At 67.1% G+C, this 11,692-nt stretch overlaps 1 protein-coding gene across 1 annotated transcript; it reads right to left on the reverse strand.

Annotated features, from left to right (window-relative positions):
• Window positions 1–144: 144 nt before the first annotated feature.
• Window positions 145–6,853, reverse strand: MSL1 (MSL complex subunit 1). The gene is made up of 8 exons (XM_065856420.2): window positions 6,181–6,853; window positions 3,650–3,873; window positions 2,956–3,341; window positions 2,155–2,219; window positions 1,914–1,981; window positions 1,572–1,696; window positions 1,362–1,434; window positions 145–1,274 (listed from the first exon to the last, which is right to left on the reverse strand). Exons 1-8 carry the CDS (start codon window positions 6,730–6,732, stop codon window positions 1,184–1,186), a joined length of 1,584 nt encoding a protein of 527 aa, XP_065712492.2. The 5' UTR covers window positions 6,733–6,853; the 3' UTR covers window positions 145–1,183.
• Window positions 6,854–11,692: the final 4,839 nt, after the last annotated feature.

The following is an 11,692-nucleotide window of genomic DNA, read 5'->3' on the forward strand; positions in this document are numbered from 1 at the left end:
CGGCAACGGCCGCTCTTTCCTCCCCTCTCCTCTCTCCCCAGCAGGGGGCAGGAGCGCACCGGGGAGTGCGGCGACGTCACGGATGGCGTCACGCCGGCGGAAATGACGTCACGCCGGGAGGCGGGAGGCACACACCACGCAGCGTCCGTTTTCCTCGTTTATTGTAAAATAAAAATTAAAAAATAAAATAAAATAAAAGAGCGGGTGCGCCCACGCGTGATCTCTCCTTCCCCTACCCCCCCCCCAGGCAGCACCCGCCGCTAAACGTGTTTAGAACTTTTATTTTTTTTAAAGAGATTTTTTGTAAACTTTTTTTTTAAAAAAAAAAGTTTCCTTCCACTACTGAACCTCGGGGGCCAAAAAGGAGCTGGGGGCGGGGGGGAGGGGTAAAACTCTTCGAGGTGGGGGGGGGAGAGCACAGAGATAGCACAGGGAGAAATGAAATGAAATCAAATCAAATCAAATGAAATCAAAGCTGCTCTGCTGGCGATTTCCCGGTTTAATCGGTGCTGGAGATGGGGGGGAGATGGGGCAGGGACAGGCAGAGCAAACCCCCCCCCCCCGCCCCCAAACCCCCTCTCCCCACCGGGAGCTGCTCCCTGGGGGGGTCCCCAAACTGCACCGGGGGGTCCGGGGACACCGGGGGGTCCAGGGACAGCATGGGGAACAGGACACAGCTCCAACTCAAGCCAACCCAATCCTTACAACCTCAAAACGTTTAAATTATTTAAAAAAAAAAAAAAAAAAAAAAAAAAAAAAAGAACAAAAAAATAAAAACCCCAAATTGTGCGTATAGGATTTCTATTTCACAAAAAAAAAAAATGATGTTATTTCTTTTTAAACTCTCCCCTCTGACCCCTTTACAGCCACTCAGAAGAGGGGAAGGAAAAAACCAACCCAAAGAGGATTCCTGGTGTTCCCCGGTGGACACCAACTGCTGGTTATCCCCTTTCCTAGCTAAACGTAACAAGGAGGCAGCGGCACGACGCGGCCCCCCCCGGCCGGCGAACCCCAACTATCCAAATAAACTGGACACAGGGGATTTTGGGGTCCGCCCGCCGCAACGGGAAACGCGATGAGTCCGGGGAACGTGTTTGCCAAACCCAACAGAACAGAACCGGGGTGACGGGGGAACGGAACCGCCCGCCAACGAGGGAGGCGGGGAGGGCGGCGGCGCCACCCGTTATTTGCGGCAGGTCCGGTGCGGCGTCTGCTTCTTCTGCATCTCCAGGCGGCAGCGGCTGCGCTCGTCCAGCCACGGTAGCTCGAAGTTCCTGCGGGCACAGCCGGTGTCACCGTCAGGCGCCGTCCCCAACCCCAAAGGCGTCCCCCGCCCCGCCGCCCGTCACCGCGGTACTCACTGTGGGGTCAGTTTTGGTAATGGGCGGCCAAAGGCGACGACAGGCAGGTAGGGGGTGATGAGTAAGCTTTCCACTATGGGAGAGACACTGTAGGGTTACACCCTGTCCCCTGACACCCCCATCCACCCCACAACACCCCTATCCGCCCCCTGACACCCCCATCTGCCCCACAGCACCCCCATCCGCCCCCCGACAGTGCCAGGCACCCACCGTCATCTGGCTCAGGGAAAAATGAGGTAACTTCAGGCTCCGACTCCTGAATCCCTTTCCTTTTGTACATTCGGAGCTGCAGCCGCTGTAAAATTCTCTGTTCCCTGATCCGCTGAATGTCCCACCTGGAAAAAGTGATGGTGAGGAACTGCAGGTAGGAGCATCAACCCCCCCGGGGCTGTGGTGGGGCATTGTCCCTTCTCCAGCAGCGTTTTGGGTCCCCATCCCAGCTGTGCCCTGTGCAGCCGGGTCCTGTCCCCCCGCTCTGGGTGACACATCCCTGCGGGAGGGGACACAGAGCACCCGTTGTGCCGGGGCCGCCATCGCCCCCTTTGCTCCCACCTTTTCCTCCGTTTCTCATCCAGCTCCAGCTTCGCGTGCCGTTTCGCAAAGACGCTGTCGTCCAGGTTCTGCAAGGACAGACGGGGATGAGCGCGTCCCCCCAGCACCAGATCTGGCTCCGGTGGCTCCGGCACAACCCCAACCCAGGAGCCAGAGCCGTCGCGGCACCGAGGGGCTGGTCCTTCACCCCCAGCTGGGGTTTGCTGTGCTGTTTATGAAGCCACCAAGGCGGCACACGTACCTCCAGGAGGTCTGAGGGGTTGGGGTCTCTCAGGGGTTCCACGACATGGTCCCTCCAAGACGGAACTGTGCGGGGAGAGGCCAGGCCGTTAGCCCCGCACTGCAGCCCCATCCCCACCACCTCACTGCTCCTTCACCCCCCTGAAGCACGGCTTGGTGTCCCCAAATCCCATCCTGAGCTGGGCTGGGTGATGCGGGGGCAGCGGGAGCTGCTGGGGACTTAGGGGGTGACAGAGCTTGTCACTGTCACCCCCCCACCCAAGCAAACTGGAGCCGCTCCAGGACGCAGCGAGCCCCCCCATGCCATCACCAGCAGCATCACCGATGCGCACAGCCCGGTGCTCACCACGCTGTGGGGACCCAGGAGACCGGTCAGCAGGACAGGGCACCGGATTTGGGGACAGCAGGCGACCCCATAGAGGAACCCACACTGTGCCACGGCGGCACAAGCCAGAGACACGTTTCCCAATCGCGAACGGGAAGTTGCTTCACCCCTCGTTCAAACGGGCACGCAGGCTGCTCGGCAAACCGGGCGGCTAAAGCGGAGTGGGGCTGGTAGCCCTGCCCGGGACGGTGGCCCCAGCTCAGCCACGCAGCCCTGGTGTGTGCCAGAGCAGGGTAAACCAGAGACACGGTTCCAGAGAGCACATCGCCAGCACCAGAGCTGCCAGCAGCACCTCTCCCACCACCACTGGGGCTTTGCCCTTCACCGGTCTCAGGGCGAAGGTGCTGAACCCCGTTTTCCAGCCGCCGGCTCTGCCCTGATGCCCGGCTGTGCCGCGGTGGGTTCTCCATCGCTTACTTGCTACAGTCTCCTCCTTCTTTGGGGAGGGCTCCCGCAGCGGCAGCGGTGACGGGGGCGGCTGGTGCCAGCGGCACAAGTACATTTCCGTGGTTGACAGATAGGGCAGGTCGTCGGTCTCGCTGCTGAAGAAGCCCTTCTCCTTGGGGTGGGCGCTGGGGCCCTTTGGCGGCGCCGAGGCTCGGAGCGGGGTCTCCAGGAGCGACCTGGGTTTTTCCGGAGTCTCTTGGCTCCGCAGTTCTCGTTTACAAACAGTCTCGGACAAAGAGCCGCTCGATTCTTCCTTCCCCGGGGAGTGCTTTGGAGTTTTACTCTTCACTTTCGAGAACTCGGACACCAGTTTTTTAACAGGCGTCTTCCTCTCCGCACTCCCAAACGTTGGTTTCCTGTGGGAGGAAGAGGAGCTGACCCAGGCGCACGGATCCTCACCCTTCACCAGGGCTGCTGTTGGGGGCTACCAGCAGGTTTCTGGAGGAAAGAGGGGCTTCCCTGGCATTTGGGGACCCCCTCACTCCTTGCTCAGGCTTTCAGGAGGTGCCCCATGGCCAGTGCTCGATAGGATGTGCTCCCGGTGCTGGGCAGCTGGATGGTCACTGGGCTGAGCTGGCACCTCCGTGCCCCACAGCTGGAGGACTAAGTCATAGGGAAACCCCCCCCTTTCCCTCCCAGGTCCCATATCCCACCCTGCCTCTACCTTTTGTGCCCCTTCCCGTTCCTGCCATAGGGGAAGTGCTTGGGTTGCAGGGTCGGGGGGGGCTCCAGCAAGTCCTGGGGACACTCCAGCGGCAGCTTCTCACACGTCTCCGCCTCCGGCTTCTCATCCACCTCAAAGCCCTGGAAGATGCGGTGCTTCTCCCGCTCGCTGTCCTTCTTCACCAGCTGCACCCGCCTTTCCATGCGCTCGATCCGCGCCAGGAGCTGCAACGCAGGGTGAGGGCTCCATTTGGGGGTGCGCTCCCCGGGGTGGGGGGAACCCTGCCTGCACCCCTGCACACCCCTTGGGCAGCAAGGGAAGAGAGGAGCCAACCTGCAGTGCCCACACCTGAGCCATCACCATCACCCGCCTGCAGAAGCGCTCCGGCACAACCGGGGGACGCGGGGGACCGCTGCCACCCTGCTGCAGTGACCTGCCTGCTGCAAACTCTGGCGTTCACCTGGCAGCTTCTTGGCAAAGCTGGGGGTACAGCAGCACATGGCGAGGAGCCCCCAAACAGCACCCGCTCGGCTGGCACGCCGGGAGCGCCGTGGTCACACCTGTCCTTGCAGAGGGGATGGGAGGTCAAGGGCAGCGTCTGCAGCCAGCGCTGGGTGCTACGGGCATCGCACCCACAGTTTAACTGCAGTGCTGGCAGGCAGGGGTTAAAACATCCAAACGGCACAAAATGGCCACTTGCTCCCGGCTGATTCTCCCCCTCCGGCACTGCCCCAATCCCTGGCAGGGGGGACAGTGACATTTTGAGGAGCAATTTGGGGGGTCCCACCTCTGCTGCATCCTCCCCGACTGTCTGGGGAGGGAGAGCGCAGTTTGTCATCGCATTAGAAAGCAAGCAGCAGACTGGGTGACACCTGCCCTTGGCCACCCGTCCCCAACCCTCACCTGTCCCCACCAGCCAGGAGCTGCGGAATTCACAGCGGTCAACTCGGCAAAGCGCAGCGGGGGGGGTCCCAGCGCCCCCCAGGGATGTGGCTGCAGGGGGACCCCAGAGCCCCCCGATTTGCCGGCAGTTTAACCCCGGCGGGAGGATGCTCGGCGGTGCAGCCCCGTCCCGGCCTCGCCGCAGCGGCTCCTCCATGTTGGAGGACTTGGCACACGCCGCAGGGACACGGCATCGCCGCTGCGGCCCCACCGGCTGCACCACGTGGGGTGGGCCCTCCGCAACCGGGGCCACCGCAACCGCCGCCACTGCAGTCGCACCGAGCCAATGTGGTTTTCCAGGGCGGGAGATGCGGGTGTGAGCGTGCAGTGAGGGACCTGGGGGGGGCAATGCACAGCATCCATACAGCAGTGCAGGCAGGGCAGCCAGAGGGGGGGCAATGCACGGCATCCATAGGGTACAGCACAGCATCCATACAGCAGTGCAGGCAGGGCAGCCAGAGGGGGGGGCAATGCACGGCATCCATAGGGCAATGCAGGCAGAGCAGCTTCGGGAGGGCAATGCACAGCATTCATAGGGCAATGCAGGCAGGGCAGACGGGGGGGCAATGCACAGCATCCATAGGGCAATGCAGGCAGGGCAGACGGGGGGGGCAATGCACAGCATCCATAGGGTACAGCACAGCATCCATAGGGCAATGCAGGCAGGGCAGGTGGAGGGGGGGGCAAACACACAGCGGGGTGCACGCAGCGTGGGCAATGCCCAGCAGGGCCCCCTCCACTCTTCACCCCCACCCCCCTCATCCCGTGACCGCGGGGACGCGGCCCCTTTAAGTTAACCCCCGCGCGGCGGGGCGGGAAGGCGCCGCGGGCCCTTTAAGGGCCCCCCCCGCGGGCCCGCTGCCATGGCGACGGGCGGCGGCCCGTTAACCCCCGCCGGCCCGCCCCGCCCCGGCCCTTTGTGCCCCCACCGGCCACCCCGCCCCCCCGCCGGTCTTTGTCTGGGGGGGGACACCGACCCCCCGGGGGGGGAGCATCAATACCTGGGGGGTATTAACCCCTTGGGGGAGCGTTAACCCCTCTGGGGTGGCACGGGGGACAATAATCCCACGGGGGGGCGTTCTTACCCCTGCTGGGGGGGCGTTAACCCCTTGGGGGGGATTAACCCCTTGGGTATCTTAGGGAAGGGGTCTGATGCCCCCTGCAGGGGGATATTACACCCTGAGTTGGGGGGGGGGGCATTAACCCTTGAGATGCCACGGAAGAAGCATTAACCTCTAAGGGGGGGGTATTAACTCTTGGGGTGCCACGATGGGAGGCGTTAATCCCCGGGAGAGGGTGGCGTTAACTCTTTGGGTGCCGGGGGGGGGCATTAACCCCCAAGGGGGGGCATTAACCCCTTAGACTCCACAAAGGAGGCGTTAACCTCTACGTGGGGGTGGCATTAACTCCTTGGGTGCCACGGGGGGGGTCACTTACCTGTTGGTGGACACAAGACCCGGGGGACCCCTGGGTGCTGGAGGGGGGTGGCCATTAACGGGGGGGGGTGCCCCGCGGATGCCCGCGCGTTCCGGGGGTTAACCCCTGCTGTGCCGCGCTCCCGCCCCACCCCCCACCCCCCCCCGCCGTACCGTGTCCCGCTCGGCCTTGAGCTCCTCGATCTGCCGCTCCTTGGCCTGCAGCTGCTGCTGCTGCTGCTCGATGAGGTCCAGCTGGAGCAGCAGGATCTGCCGCAGACAGGCCGCCTGCCCCGGCGAGCCCCCGCCGGCCCCCATCCCGCCGCGCCGCGACCCGCTCTTCCACTTGCCCTCGGCGGGCGGCGGCGGCGGAGGGCCCGGCTCGGTGGGCCCAGCTCCCGGTCCCGCTCCCGGCCCCGCCGCGCCCTCCCCGGCGCCGCGCCCGGGTAGCACCGCCTGGTAGCGCGGCCGGGCGCCGGCATCCCCCGCGGCGGCCTGCTTGCCGCCGGCCAGCGGCACCAGCCCGGCCCAGCGCTGCTGCTGCTGCTGCTCCGCCGCCGCCGCCACCCCGCCGCCGCGGCCCTTGTGTGCCCCCAGCGGCGGCGGCGGCGGCTCCCGGGGCCGGCGGGGCGGCGGGCGGTGCGGTGCGGCGCCCTCCTCCTCCTCCTCCTCCTCCTCCAGCGCCCCCCGCGGCGGCTCGGCCGCCCGGAAGGCGGTAGACCTCATGGCCGGGGCCCGCCGCTCCGCACCGCCCCGCTACCACCCGCCGACACGGCGCGGCGGTGGCCGCCACCGGCTGCGCGGCCCGGGGGGCGGCGGGGCCCCGCCGCCATCAGCGCGACGCATCCCCCGCCCCGGGCGGCGGGGGCCGCGGGACACGGGCAGGGGCTGCCCCGCCGCCCCCTCCCCGCGGCGGGGACAGGGGAGGGGCCGAGCCGGGGGCCACGCGGGACCGCTCCACGCGGGGGGGCGGGGAGGGCGCGGGCCGGTACCGGGGGCGGGTCAAGGCCGGGGCCGCGCGGCGGCCCCCGGTTACCTTTAAACTGGGCTCGGTGCGCATGCGCCGGCCCCGGTCGGGGCGGGTGCGCGGGCGGGAGGGGGCGCAGGGACCCTGGAGTTGGGGGGGGGGTGAGGAGCGGGGCAGATCTGCGGGCAGGACGGAGCGGGGGAACCCACCGGGGAAGACCCCCACCCCCCGCGGGACGTGGGGTGGTTTCCACGCGCGGACGCGCCGGTCCCGCGGGGGGCGCTGTCCGGTGGAACTGGAGCCGGGCGGGGGTCCCGGGCCGGTAGTAGCGGGGCGCGGCCGCCCGGTGGCTCCCGAGTGCGGAGCGCGCCGGGGTCCCGCGCCCGCCCCCCACCCCACGGCACCGTCCCGCCGCCCACAGCGGGGCTGCCGGGTCTCAGCCCGGCCCCACGGCGGGCGGGGCGCGGGGAGCCCCTGTCCCGGGAGAGGGGGTTCGGGCGGTGCGGCGGGGACTGGGACCGGGACCCGCCGCCCGGATCCCCCCACGCAGGAGGCGGGAGAAGGTCCCGCTCTCGGGGTTCGGGTTTGTTGTGGTGAGGTGGGCACCACAAGTGCCCCGCGGGTCTGCAGCCCCCCCGTGTGTGCACCAACACACCCCACGGCGTCTGCAGCCCCCCCTTGTGCACACACACCCCCCTGGGTCTGCAGCACCTGCGTGCACACCCCCTACACACACACCCGTGGGTTTGCAGCCCCCTCCATGTGCACACACAGCCCTGGGTCTGCAGCCCCACACACACGCGGCGCTGCAGAGCCTGCAGTTCCTGGTGTACGTGTGCGAGTCTGTGTACAAACACGCACCCCCCCTCCACTGCCCCCCCCGAGACTGCAGCTGCAGTACGCACACATATGTACACATGCACACACATGCATGCACACCCCCCTGCAGCGAGGGACTGCAGCACACCCCCCTGCAACGAGGGACTGCAGCCCCCACCGCGGGCACACGCGCACCCTGCAGGCACTGCAGCCCCACTGCACACCCACAGCCCCCCCGCGCTGCAGCCCCGCCGTGCACACGTGTGCACACACACACATACACGCACACACACACAGAGCACACGGGGTCGTGGCACCGGGGACACGCAGGGCACGTGCCGGGGACGCGCAGGGGACACGTGGGGGACGTGGTCCTCTGCAGAGCCGCGTTCACAAAGCGGAGGGGGGGAGGTACAAGGGGGCTCCCCCTGCACCCAACACCCTGCATCCCCCCGCGATTTGCAGGGTCCCCCGTGCCGTGGTCACCGCGCCACGCTGGCGGTGCCAGCAGGGGAAGCCCCTCCGCTCTCCCCGCTGTGTCGCGCCAAGCCCCGTCACCGAGCCGCCCCTTCCCGCCGCGCGCACACGCCCGGCCACGCTCGCCCACGCGTGTCCAGCGGGCTGGGGGGTTCCCGGTGGCCGGTCCCCGCTGCGGCAGGCCCACGTGCCGGCCGGGCGGCCGCCCGCACATGGCTCTGCAGCAGGGCCGCCGCGCAGGGAGGCTGCTGGGGCTAAAAATGGAGCAGGGCTCACATGCCAGCGCCACGTGACGCCGCAACCAGCTCGCTGGGGATGGAGAGGGCTCCCCGCACCCCAGGACGAGGAGGAGGAGGAGGAGGAGGGGAGCGCCCACTCACATGGGCTGGCACCCACGCCAACCGGTGGGGTGCCCCGGAGCCTGTGGCCACCGTGTCCCCTGCAAGTGGGGTGCCCCACATCCCCACCCAGCTGCGTTTTGGGAAGGCTAAATACAGGCCCGTGGAGACGTGGGAAAGGGGAGTGGGATCCCCAGCTTGTGTTGGTGGGGTGGGGGGGTCCATGAGGGTGAAGGAGGCGCCGTGGACCCCGGTGCTGCCCCTGCCCTCCCTCCCTGCGGCAGCTCTGGGGCTGTGGCGCTGCAGTGGGAACACAAACATCAGCACACGAGATTTATGGGGCCACAGCCAGGAGGGGTGTGGGTGAGGGGGCCAGCGCTGCCGCAGCCCCACCCTGCAGGAGGGGCCCACAGGGGTCCCCCCACCTGCCCGGGCTGCTCCCCGTGCGGGGGCTTTCCCAGACCCCCCTCCACGGTGAATACACTGGGGTCCCCCCTTTCCCCTGCACCCCCATATCCCAGCATCCCCCTGATCTCTGGGTCCCTGCACCCTCCTGGAGTCCCTGCACCCCCAGACACTGCACACCTGCACCCCCCCAGGCACCTTGCACCCTCCCTGGGTCCCTGACTCCTTGCACCCTCCTGGGGTGCATTCACCCCTCAATCCTGCACCTCCACAGATCTACGCACCCCTGCACCCCTGGACCCTGCACCTCCCGGGGTCTCTGCCCCTCAACTCAGGTCTGTCGTGTTTCGTGTACTGGGGTGCAGTGGGGTGTCCCCGCCCACCATGGGGTGCCCCCCCGCTGCACCCGGGCCAGGCTTGCCTTGTTTACCTGATCATTTTTTTCCCCTTTCCGCGGGGAGGGGAAAGGCGAGTCCTGGCAGCGCGGAGCTGCTGCCCCCGCCAAGAGCCATGGGGACGAGCCAGGGCTGCTCGCTGCTTTCCAGCCGCGGATCTGCTGCTGCACGGCAGGAAAACACCCCAAAACCCAGAGCACCCAGCCGTGCCCGGCACCCCCCGGCGACACCGGGGCTCCTGCCCTCCCACCTGCCATCATCAGTGCGACCCTGTGGGGACAAAAGGGGGGCCCAGGGGTGCGGGACGCCCCATGGCAGGGTGAGACCCATCATCTGTGGTTGCTCCCCCTCCGCAGCGTCACAACTACAGCTGGGGAAACTGAGGCACAATGTGCGCCACCATGACACGGGGACACAGCCAGACATGGCTTGGTCAACCCCCTGGACGTGCTGCAGCCCCGCAGTGGGTTTGGAAGGTGTCCAAGCACAGGGGGTGCTGGGGGTGCAGCCCTTGGGGGGCTGCACCTTGCCAGACCACCAGTGCCCACCCCGGGGCGGGGGGCAACAGGCAGGAATAAACCCCTGTCCCCAGCAGAGCCAGCCCCCCCCCTTTCTTGGAAAAGGTACAACAAGGTAAACAACCCAGCCAGCCTGGAGTAAAAATAAATCAATCCCTCTGCACGCAGGCGTTCTCCGGCAAGCGGAGCGCACCGTCACGTGGCGCGGCTGCACGGCACCGCCGGCAACCCGGGCACCGGGGCACGCGGCCGCCGGCCCTCGCGCCCACCGCTCGGCACCGGGAGGTGATTCTGCATCTGCCTCCTTGTCCCTGGGGAGCAGCAGGGTGGCTGCTGCAGGGAAGGGGGACAGGTCAGCCCCCACAAGTGGACATGGCGGGGGGGGGCAGGGGGTGCAGCCAGGGGGGCACAGCAGGGGATGGGGGGACAGGAACATGTGTCCCCCTATCAGTGCCAGGCAGAGTTCACCTGGTACCTGAGCGCGGTGGGATGGGATCACCTCTCCTTGGGGGGGACTGAGGTGCCCTGTCTGCACCCTGGTGGGTTTATCTTGTCCCTCACAGCCCCGCACCCATCCTGGGGACCCCCTGGGGAGCTGAGCAGTGGGGTGCAGCCGAGCACCCCTGTGCAGGGCCGGGTTTGCACTGTGTGCCATGTGCTGCAGCGCCGTGCACGGGGTTGTTTTCTGAACCCAGATGAGCGGCTGAGTCATGGCTAATTGCCGTGGACCAGGAACGTGCCAGGAGGGGAACGAGGCACCGTGCAGGGCTGGTGGCACCTGCGCGCTCAGGTCAGCCCGGGCGACTGAGCTGCTGGGAGCGGGGATGGGGTATTAAGGGCTCCTTTGCCCTGGGGCCCAGGTCCCCCCAGGTCCCTCAGCCCCTGTGCCAACCTGGCCCCACACATCCTTCCGGGAGCCACTGGGGCTTCTCCTGCCGGAGGTGCTGGCTGCAGCGTGGCCACGGCACCGCGCAACCGCCCAGTGACTCAGGGAGAGGGCACTTCCTGCAGGGTGACAGGGTGTCCCTGCCACCCCCCAGTGCCCCAGGGCAACCCGTGAGCTGTGAGCAGCCCCAGCACCCAGTGAATGTCCCTGGGGGTCCCCAGCTGAGGAACAACCCACTGGGGATAGCGCCAGGGTCTCCTTGGGGTGCAGAGCTCTGGGGCACCCTCAGGCACCCCACGAGCTCCCGGCACACCCAGGGTGCCCGAGGCCTCCCCTCCCGTGGGATTTAACACCGAGGATTTCCCGGTGCTGGCACATCCGTTCTCTTCACCTTCATCTCCTGGCTGCGGGCCAGGGCAGCTCCCAGCACGTGGCACCCAGGGCAGTGCTGGCACCCCCAAAACCTTTCACCCTCTGGGGCTGTGAGCACCCATGGAGATCCCAGCACTGCCGGGCTGGGCTGGCCCCTGCGCCATGACCCAGATCTGCTGGGTGACTCTGCCCTGGCACCGCGGTGCTGGGCACAGCACGTCGCTGCAGCCTCTGCAGCACCGGGATCGCGGCCAGGCTTAGCCGTGGCTGCCAGGCACGTGCCACACCGGGCACCCGCCGCAGGCACAGCATCGCCTGGTGGCACTGAGGACAGGCAGGGACTGGGGAGGGGGCTGGGTCAGTTGGGTAGGGGTCTGGCTGTGCCACTGCTGTGCAATGTATTGGCATCCCTGGTGGAGGGGGGGCTGTGGTGCTGGTGCCATACTTTGCCTGGGTGTCCCCAGTGCAAGGGACAGTGACATGCTCAGGTGTGCTCATGCTGTGCTGGG

The sequence above is a fragment of the Patagioenas fasciata genome, chromosome 22 (assembly GCF_037038585.1).
Source record: "Patagioenas fasciata isolate bPatFas1 chromosome 22, bPatFas1.hap1, whole genome shotgun sequence".
Lineage (NCBI taxonomy): Eukaryota > Metazoa > Chordata > Aves > Columbiformes > Columbidae > Patagioenas > Patagioenas fasciata.